We start from the raw sequence: 10091 nt of genomic DNA on the forward strand, positions 1-10091 counted from the left end.
AAACTCATGGTAAATTAAGAATGAGTATTACTTAAGATGATATAATATATTTCATCCAATAAATATCATAGGGTATAAATAACTTTTTATTTGAAAAAAAATTTAGTAAAATTCACTAAATTTAAATCCTTAAATAACAATATAATATCAATTAAATTTCTCAAAAGACTTATGAACCACTCTGAATCTTTACTCCAAAAGTTTTCTATAATATAAATACATATATAATCTGAATCTTTACTCCAAAAGTTTTCTATGATATAAATACATAAATAAACCAAATGTAATCTTTGTTAACTTACACAGTTTAATAACATTTTATCCGGGATAAATTTTACCAATCTAATTGTTAAATTCCAACATTTCACTGTATAGCTAAATTTCATAAAATTCAAAATTGAGATTGTAAATCAACAAAACTCATACTTGATGTTAACAAATTCCTCCTCTATATGTAAATAGTATCTATGGTGCCTTTGGTTAATTGGTTATGATAATTATACAAATATTTTTAAAGTTAAAAATATAATTTTTTATTTTAGTAATACTTTTTTATTTTTTAAATTAAAAAATAACATTAAATCTTAAAAAACTATTACTTTAATTTTAACAATACGTAACCACCATAACATAAGCACCATAGTCCATAGATGCCAAAATTTGAGCAATACACACTAAAAGCCATTCATTAACTTTATGAATCAGAAAATTATCATGTTGCCTCACCTCTAATAACCAACTGAAAACTGGAAATAAGGGTTTTCTCATGTTTACACCTCTCGGGCTCTTATTATGCAGAAATGCAAGTACAATTTTAGTGAGCTATCTGATTATACAAATACGAATTTCAGGAACACATCCTTCATTGCAATTATCAGGAACAATTTGAAAGCAATCACGACGTAATTTCGGGTCATCTCATGGTGGACATAATCAGCCAAAATCTCTTCAATACCAGCACTTATGTGCCAAAATACAAAGAGATTCGCTGCGAGCATGGAATAGGCGTTCGGGAATATCAAAAGAAGTGGGACAAGTGCAGTGGCTTTTAGCAGCTGCTCTCTCTTTGTCTTCGGACCTACATTCCTCAATCCACTGTCTCGCTCCTTCCTATACACATGCCGAACAATTGTTAGGGAGAAATGGAAATTAATCAAACCAGACTTGTAAAATGCCAGTTTCTATTTTCAAGAGGATTTCACAAATGTTTCAATGACGCTTCTATTGTCAAATTTTCAAGACCTAAGACCAGTATGCTGACCCCTTTAGGCTTGAATAGACTGAACCCAATTAAGACAAGCACCAAGATTGAGGTTTTACAAATGCATACCCCAGACAAGGTTATTATTATCAAGAAATAAATGGAAAAGGGGGTTTTGAGAAAAGAAGGGGGGAGGCAAGTTAAAACGAACATCTCATCCAACACACTATTTACTCTACAATTGGATTTTTATCTCACAAAGATATCCACTCAAATCCAGGCTAAAACCCCCAAATCGTTTGGCCGTTAGAATAAAAAATAATGTGTTGGAAACATCGATCAACGTGATATTGAAGCCAATATTACACAAATTAAAACTAATGAACACAACTGCTTCAGCAGTGGCCTAGTTGATTAAAACTGAAGGGCAAGACACTTGATGACACGGAATACATTGTGTTAATTTTTATTTGGTAACCTCGAATAACCTAACCTCCAGTTAAATGTTTCATGATCCAGAAGAGATTTGACGTCATTGAAGACACCCAAACATTTTACCGTTGCCCAATAAATCACAAGCACCAAAGTGTATGAGTGCAATAATTAATTATTGCAGCTTTGAGCCTTTCTAAACATGAGACGAATTAACCATGTTAGGTGAAGCTTCATAGATTCAGTTGGAGAGTATATACTTAAGGATTGGCATATGGAGAAGTGTTTTATGGTAGCAGTTCAAAAATCAAAACAATGTCACGTCACATGGATGACGATGAAAATCATAAATACTCCCAAAATTAGGACAAGGTTTAAAAATCTTGATTGGAAAGAGAGAGATGCAAAAGCAAGTTTCTAGGGTTGAGCAAGATTCTTCTGTTGCCAACATTGAGGTGGGTGGGTTTTGATCTGTGATGATTAAATTGGTTTCTTTTATGAATACACTAAAGATCATCTTCTTGATTAATTAACAGCAAGTTATCCAAACAAAAATGAAGAATGTTCAGGCACGGTGTTCTGATAAAGAAATTAATGGTAAAGGGACTCAAACATGGACACCTAACACGACAGGGACACATAATTGACGACACACCAAAATCAAAGAAATAAATCCAACACGAAAAAGGTATCCATTCTAAGTCCCTCACCAAAAAATGGAGCATGTTGTATACATCTTTGGTATCTAAGATTTTTTTTTCTTTTTTTTTAATAAAATTGTTATCCTCTATTTTTATGCCCTTTTAATAAAATAAGTCTTTATTTCTATGCCCCTTCCCCTTTAATAAAAAAGATTTTTATTTTGGGCTTTCATGACAAGATGTGGTCTGAAATTGCTCCAAAAGATAAAAAGAAAAATCAATAGGCTGCGTTCATGCTTCATAGATGCTAACTCAACATGTCTTATCCTCTTGCATATTTTCCCCTTCAACTATCCAAGAATGTTATTTTTTTTTATTCTATTAAAAATAGCAGTTATGACAATATTTACATATAAACTTTGAAAATTCCAACAAACAAGGTCCCAGAAAAGCCACTAGTCGCAGCAATCAGGCCAAGAAATAAGCATATTAATACAACAGAAGATGGTGATGCTGGAAAAAACTGAAACTAAAATCAATTTTATCATTGAATGCTTTGAATTTACACCAACTAACCTCTGGATGCTATCGCCCGTAGTAGTAGCAGTGGCATAACCAGCAGCACCGTGAGGCTGAACCTGGGAGACATTGTCACAGGGTTTAACAAGACTGAAGCATTTACAATCTAAGATGCAGCATTAACATATATGGTAGTAGTTTTTAAGGAAAGTTACTACATAGCACACTATTGCCAGGCCATTACATCTACTGATAGAAAAAGAAAGGAGAAACTCTGTTGTTGTCTATGATAGAGCAAAACGGACTCTGCATGGAGCAAACAGCTTTACAGATATATCTCTCAAACATTGTTGATAACTTGAGATAATAGGCATAACACAAAATAAAAACTTGTCGTTTTCTATCCACTTCCTTCATCATCTTGCTCAGAAGAGGGGGGAAAAGTTATTGATAATTTATGAAAATGTTCCACTACCCAAGCTGTCCCACTACCCAAGCATATTATAAGGTAGACACCGGAATGTAGAAACAAAGTTGGCTCTAAAAGCCAAGCTATTTCTCTGAGTGAAGAAATTTTCAGAAGATTATCCCCAAACAAAATGTCCAAAAGACCCTCCCCTTAACTTAAGATATCAAAAATTACATGAAAGCCTCTAGCAATAATAGTTCCTTCAACTAACAAAAATCACACTTTCAATATCCTTACTAATTCTATTTTCCTTATTTTATCAAGTTGAACAGATATGTACAAATGTGTGCACAACACAACACTCTAATTCAAACATTAGCAAAAGAATGAAATCCTTCATTAAGATAAATCAATCCATTGATTAGTTGAAGTAGTTCCAATCAAGATAAAACAGCTGAAGGAACCATAACATGCAACAGTAATCATATCAAATAAAAAATCTGCTAAGAGCAAAAAATATGAAATCTCAGAATGAAACCTTGAAAGTTGCTATTCCGGTTCCATAACAGGGGCGATAAAGTTTCAGAACCTAGTGAAATTTACACAAATCAAATGACACATTAGACAAAAATCTTTAACTAAAACCTACAACCCAACCAACTTCTCTATCAATCAAATAGTAATAACTAATAAGTAGTACCTCATAAGCGCGCACTAAAAGCACACACACCACACGTCCACATCAACCACCATAGCAACGCAAATTGAAGTCATCAGTGACAATAAATATCTCAAAAACTAAATCAGAAACAACAAATAACAACAAAGAAATAAAAATCACAACCTTGGCCTCCAGCGAGATTCGTATCTCTAACCTGCACCATAAGCAGGGAAAAAACATAAATAATGAGAACAAGAAAACAACGGAAACTAAAATATTCTAACAGTATTTGCTAACTATCAGTGTTGCCACAAGAAATCGTGCAAGAAAATGACAGTGATACAAGAGAATCGAGGAAACGGTTATGCTTACGTCAGATCCAGAGACACCAGTTCGGAGGCTTTGGGTAGCAGACCTGGGAGCGCGGAGTAAGCTGAGGAGAGCCAAGGGATGGCAGGAGGAGCCGCTATCTGCGGCGGAGATCGGTGACGAAGGTGGCGGAGAGGTGGTGGAAGAGGAGGTGGTTGAAGCGACGAGGTTGGGAGAGATTCTGAAGAGAGGCTTGGATGTAGAGAGCCTCTTGCTCAGGGTCAGAGCCTGCATTCTTTTTTCTTTTGTGATTTTGTGCTTTTCTGGTTTGATTGCTGGTGCTGGAGGGTGTAATTGAAATGTTATTTAACACAAAGTTTAACAAAAACCAGAACGTTACCCTCCAAAACAAAACAAAATTAAACAAAAAAAGCAAACACATACCGAGAAGAGCAGGTGGCAGCGGCGTCACGAGAAGAGGAGGCCACAAACAACATCATCAAAATAAAACAAAATTTAAATAAAACAAAATAAAACAAAATAAAAAATAAAACAAAATAAAACAAAAAAATATAAAATAAAATTTAAATAAAACAAATTAAAACAAAGTTTAATACCAAGATTGTGAGAACCGAACCGGTCAATAAACCTGTAAGATCACTGGTTTACTAGTTTGACCGGAGTTTAACCAATTTAATTAAATATTAAATAAAATTATTAAAAAAACTATATATAATTTCAAATATATAAATTTAATAATTTCTAACTTAATAAAATTCAATATTTCACAATTTCACCTAATAAATTATCCATAATTTAATATTACAAGTTCACAAACAACTTCAAATATGAAAGTTCATAACTAAAAACAACTAAAATGCACATAGTGACCATAATGTTCTACTATAACAAACTTTAATTTGTCCCATCTGACTCACCATCACTCTGGTATTGTGCCTCCGTGTTCATATCAAATTCCTTCTCACCGGACGTTGCATCCACACACTCATTACCTACTGATCTAAGTACTCTATCAGCATTCTGTTCTTGGTCTTTATCTTTAATGACGCTATAGGAGACATTATCATTTAGAAAATTCCTAAAGAAAGCCATCATGTGATGTATAACTAACTTAAATTTTCTTAACTTCAATTCCGTCGCAGTGAAAGTGATTAATCATAGTAAATAAATTAGTATAGCAATTAGGTATAGCAAAATGCATACAAATTTAGCAGAATTCAATTATTAACAAAATCATGAACAGACATAAGTCAATAACCTCAGCAAACAAATTTAGCAGAATCCAATTATTAACAAAATCAAAAAATCTAGCTAATCAGCGAATCAATTACTAACAAATAACAAGTATTATCAAAATCAATTACTAAACCCTAAACCAGCAAACAGACGACGAGCAGATGGCTGGGAAGTGCGAACAAAGTATTATCAACATCCAAGTATTATCAAAACCTAATTTCTGTGAGATCCCATTGCCACCGCCTACCTAACCTCCTCAGCACCAGACAAACACAAATAATGCAAACAAGTAAAACAAAGATAATATACATATACAGCAAGTAGTTCAGCAAGTAAGTAAACATATTATACAATTAGGCAAACCCAAGTAGTCAAAGCAAGCAAGCACATAAGAGATGCATATGATGAATGTCTATCCTATTGGCTCATGATATCACTTGTCGGTCTATGAATGCCAATCCGACACATCCTTTCGGACGTCGCCTTTCTGTCACTTCCGAGGATATAGCGCCTGGCCCGCTCTTGTTCCGAGGATATAGTGCCTGGCCCACTTGCATGCTCAATTCAAGGATATAGTGCCTAGCACACTCTTGTGGCAGAGAAGAAAAACAACAACACATACAACTCATCACAAATCATTCCAAGGATATAGTGTCTGGCACATTATCATTCCAAGGATTTAGTGCCTGGCTCACTATCCGCATCCATAATTCCATCAACCTCAAATCATCATCATTTCTCATCTTAAATCACTTCCAATTATCAACTCTCAATATTCCAAGGATATAGTGCCTGGCACACTCTCTTTCAATCATTATCATCATTCCATTAACATCCTTACACATTCATATTTCTCAAACTCATCATAGGCAATTCCATTCTGAACTCATCAGTTCACCAATTTCTCAATTCACTATCAACAATCACCCGTATGCACCACTCTTCCTTCTCTCTCAACTAACTCATCCGCAATACACCAGAAACCTAAGCCTCCGTTCTCTAACTTTTCATAATAAACATCAACTAAAGCCCTTATCTTATTTCCCATATTTCCATACTCGAAAGTAGGCCCGAAAGCTTTAAAATGGTGTCATAGAAGCTTACAACCTTGTTGGGAAGGTAAAATAGTTGAAAACAAAATTTAAAATTGTGAAATAGGGCGTGTGTGTCCGCACAGGGGTGTGCATGCACACGCCCAGGAAGATTTTCAAAGTGTGCGTACGCATCGGGGTGTGTGTATGCACAGGTACTAAAATTTATAAAGTATGTTCACTCGCACAAGCTGTGCAAGCGCCCCCAACAGACGACCATTCTCGACTTGTGCGTGCGTACAGGGCTGTGCGTCCGCACAAGGCTGTGCGTCCGCACAGGTCGTAATCCTTCATTGATGTGTGCACGCACCAGCCGTGCCAGTGCTCAAAACAGAAAGCCTTCCCTTGCGTGTGCGTGCACACAGATCTGTGCGACCGCATAGGTCTAACTTTTCGCAGGGTTGTGCGTGCGCACATATCAGAAATCCTGAAATTCTGCAACTTTGCAAAATTTCATATTTAATTTCCAAAACTAACTTTGAATGATCATAACTTCCTCTACAAAATTCCAAATTTTACAAACTTTATATCAATTTAAAGGCTTTTCAAAGATCTTTAATTCTAGATAAGTTTCATCAGATTTTGAAAATCGAGGCAAAAGTTATGATCAGACAAAATTCACCAAAAATCTATTTTTACCCCAAAACCACATAACCTCAAATTTAAGCAAACCTCAATCCAATACCAATTCAATCACATATCAACCATACCAAAACAGTCCAAAATTTATACAAATACTACCTCAATCATTTTCTCACTCACATAACCTTCTAAACCATCCAACAATTCTAAATCCAATCTAATTCACATTTTCCAAATTTTCATTAACCTTATTAACATCAACATGACTTCTTACTACTTCCATCATCCTTCAACTATACCACATCCAACATTTAGTATCTCAAATTATCAACCCATTCAACACTCATCAAAATTCAATATACCTCATACCTCAATATCATTATTTAACAATATTTACAAAAATCAATTCATCAAGCATCATCAACCAACCAACATCAACAACTACTATAAATCCTCATCAATTCCAACAATTTATCACCAAACAATAACTAACATTAACCAACATCATAATACATCATTATCACCAATAATCTTCAACAATCACCATCATCATCCATATACCACAACAACCACATTTCCAATTCAATCCTATTCTATGGGCCACTAGCCTAAGTGTCAATGAACATTACATATTACATAAAGGAAACCGAAACCATACCTTGGCCGATTTTCAAACCCACCAAACACCAAAACGAAGCCACCAAGCTTGATCCAAAGCCTCAACCAACACCAACAAACACCAAGGCTCAAACTAACAACACATATATCACCAAAATCACAACCCAAGATACACAAAACAACTAAACACAAGGATTTAGTGAAACCTTACCTTATCCAACAAGAGTAGGGGTAAAACTCAACAATTACTCGCTACTAGAGATCACCTAAACAAGCAAAACCACAAATCTACTCAAAACTCTTAACCAAAAACGCGTAGAAACTTAGTGCACGAAACTGGAGAGTGAGGTGCGAGCCCTTACCAAATTTCTTTAGATAAAAAGGAAGAGCTCGTCAAGAGCTTCGCGTGGCCGTAAACGGCTCGTCAATCGGAGGTCCGTAGCTCAAGTTACAAGCAAAAAAAAGTGAGGGTGAATAGTGTTTTCTCTTCTCCCTCTCCTCTCATGGCAGCTGCGCCCCTCTCATCAAATTAGGGCATGAATGAGCTGAAAAGCTCATTAAGTGAGCTTATATATGTTGGACCTTGGGCCTGGTTTGGGCCCGGTCTAACCCGTTAGCGTTTTTGGTTCGTTTGACCCACTTTGGGCCAAAACCTTTAAGATTAGTGTCCGGTTTTCAATTCAAAAATTATTTTTGTCCTTTTAAAACAATAAACTAATTTCTCAAAATCTTATTTTTCTAAAACCACAGCATCGGACAGACTTAAATCGGTTCGGCCGGTTCGGTTGCCTGTTCGCGGCTTTTCTCGGTTTTGCTCAGAAAATACATTTTTTCAGTCAGAAAAATTCACTGAAACCAAATTTCACATTTATATTTTCTAATTAAAACTTCTAAATTTTAAATCAATTCTGGACACTAAAATTATTTTATTAAAATGATTTTACGTGAAAACGCGAGTTCTTACACTATGACTAATGAGGCTTGGATCTAGCAGTAGATCTTGGCCAATTACGTGATGCCGAGCACCCAACATACCCTCGTTATTGCTAATATGGTGGTATTGGTCTGGTGTGTCCTGGAAGGTAAGTAGATGTACCTTCTAAGGCTCATTAGAAAGTACATGGGACGAGCTCACTATATTGGCAACTTGGCCTTCTCGTACTTGATTACTGAGTTGGTTATGGAGGCAGGGGTTCTCTAGCTGGCCACAGATGAGAGATTGATCATCGCAGGAAGCAAGAAGGTAATATTACACAGCAACTGGTTCAGGCCTTAGCCAAGCTCCAGATGCAGAGGCAGATGTCATGCAGCACCCGCTTCAAAGGCAGGACCTTCAACATGCTCAGCATCATCATAGTCAATTTACCACCTTGTACAGAGCCTCTTCTACCGGATGGATCAGATGGAATGTCACAATAAGCGATGTTTTGACTTCCTGAAGAGGATCTCTGGCTGCACTGATTTCCCACCGGAGGAACCTGACACTCCTTCTGAGCCCAGTGAGCAGGAAGAGTAGGCCCCAACAGATGACGGTGGAGATGATGATGATGACAACTCCTTCCATTCTGCATGACTTCATGAGCACCGAGGACGGAGCTAGATTTTAAGTGTGGGGAGGTCGTCCGACCAATCGGCGAATTTTGGGTGACAATTCTTCCATTCCGAACACTTCAATTTTGGTTTTTATTATGCTTTTTAGATATTTTGTTAGCATTTTGTTATTTTGGATACATTTTAGTTTATTGCACTTTTATTAGTTTTGTTTGAACATAACTAGTATCTTTATAGTTGGATGCATCTTTATTTTGGCTTGTATATATGCTTTTTAGACTTTAGTTGTTGTTTGCAATTGGATAATATGATGATTGCACCTAGTTTAGTTTTCTACATACTTGATGATTTGGTTTGATTGAAATTAGGAAATGAACTTAGGATTTTTGATGATTTTCACCTAATCATTTCACATATATAGAATAAGATTAGTTGAATAATGAAATTTTCCAAGAAAATTTCTTTTTATATAGGGCATTGACATTCCAATTGATTTGAGTGGATATTTTTCATTGAAACTTGCTTGAATTATACAATGTGAAACATAGTTTTTGAGCTAAGAACACACAACCTTATGAGTTTTGTGCCTTAATGTGTGGTTACATAATATTAACCACTATTTTCATTCTTGTATGTCATTCTCTTTCTATGATTGCAATATTTGATTTGTTTGATTCTTTATGTCTATTATTTAGTATGTATATGTATTTACATGATTGAGGCCTTTATTTCTTTGTAGCTCATTTACCCATATAGTCTACCATTTCATCTACCTTTTGTTAGCCCACTTTGAGCCTTTTTAATTCTCTTTTGTTCTTAA

The 10091-nt window shown here is 35.5% G+C and overlaps 1 protein-coding gene across 1 annotated transcript; it reads right to left on the bottom strand.

Annotated features, from left to right (window-relative positions):
* Positions 1 to 659: 659 nt before the first annotated feature.
* On the bottom strand, positions 660 to 4651 carry LOC107458255 (succinate dehydrogenase subunit 4, mitochondrial). Its single transcript, XM_016076452.3, has 7 exons — positions 4617 to 4651; positions 4236 to 4513; positions 4047 to 4077; positions 3903 to 3916; positions 3741 to 3791; positions 2851 to 2912; positions 660 to 1110 (listed from the first exon to the last, which is right to left on the bottom strand). Exons 2-7 carry the CDS (start codon positions 4464 to 4466, stop codon positions 831 to 833), a joined length of 669 nt encoding a protein of 222 aa, XP_015931938.1. The 5' UTR covers positions 4467 to 4513; positions 4617 to 4651; the 3' UTR covers positions 660 to 830.
* Between the last annotated feature and the right edge of the window lie 5440 nt (positions 4652 to 10091).

The sequence above is a fragment of the Arachis duranensis genome, chromosome 7, assembly GCF_000817695.3.
Source record: "Arachis duranensis cultivar V14167 chromosome 7, aradu.V14167.gnm2.J7QH, whole genome shotgun sequence".
Taxonomy (NCBI): domain Eukaryota; kingdom Viridiplantae; phylum Streptophyta; class Magnoliopsida; order Fabales; family Fabaceae; genus Arachis; species Arachis duranensis.

Coding starts and splice junctions, on each gene's coding strand:
- LOC107458255 (XM_016076452.3), bottom strand. CDS start 4,466: ATGCAGGCTCTGACCCTGAGCAAGAGGCTCTCTACATCCAAGCCTCTC. Junction 2,913..3,740: donor CCGGAATAGCAACTTTCAAG/GTTTCATTCTGA, acceptor AATGTCTCCCAG/GTTCAGCCTCACGGTGCTGC. Junction 1,111..2,850: donor ACGGGCGATAGCATCCAGAG/GTTAGTTGGTGT, acceptor GCATGTGTATAG/GAAGGAGCGAGACAGTGGAT.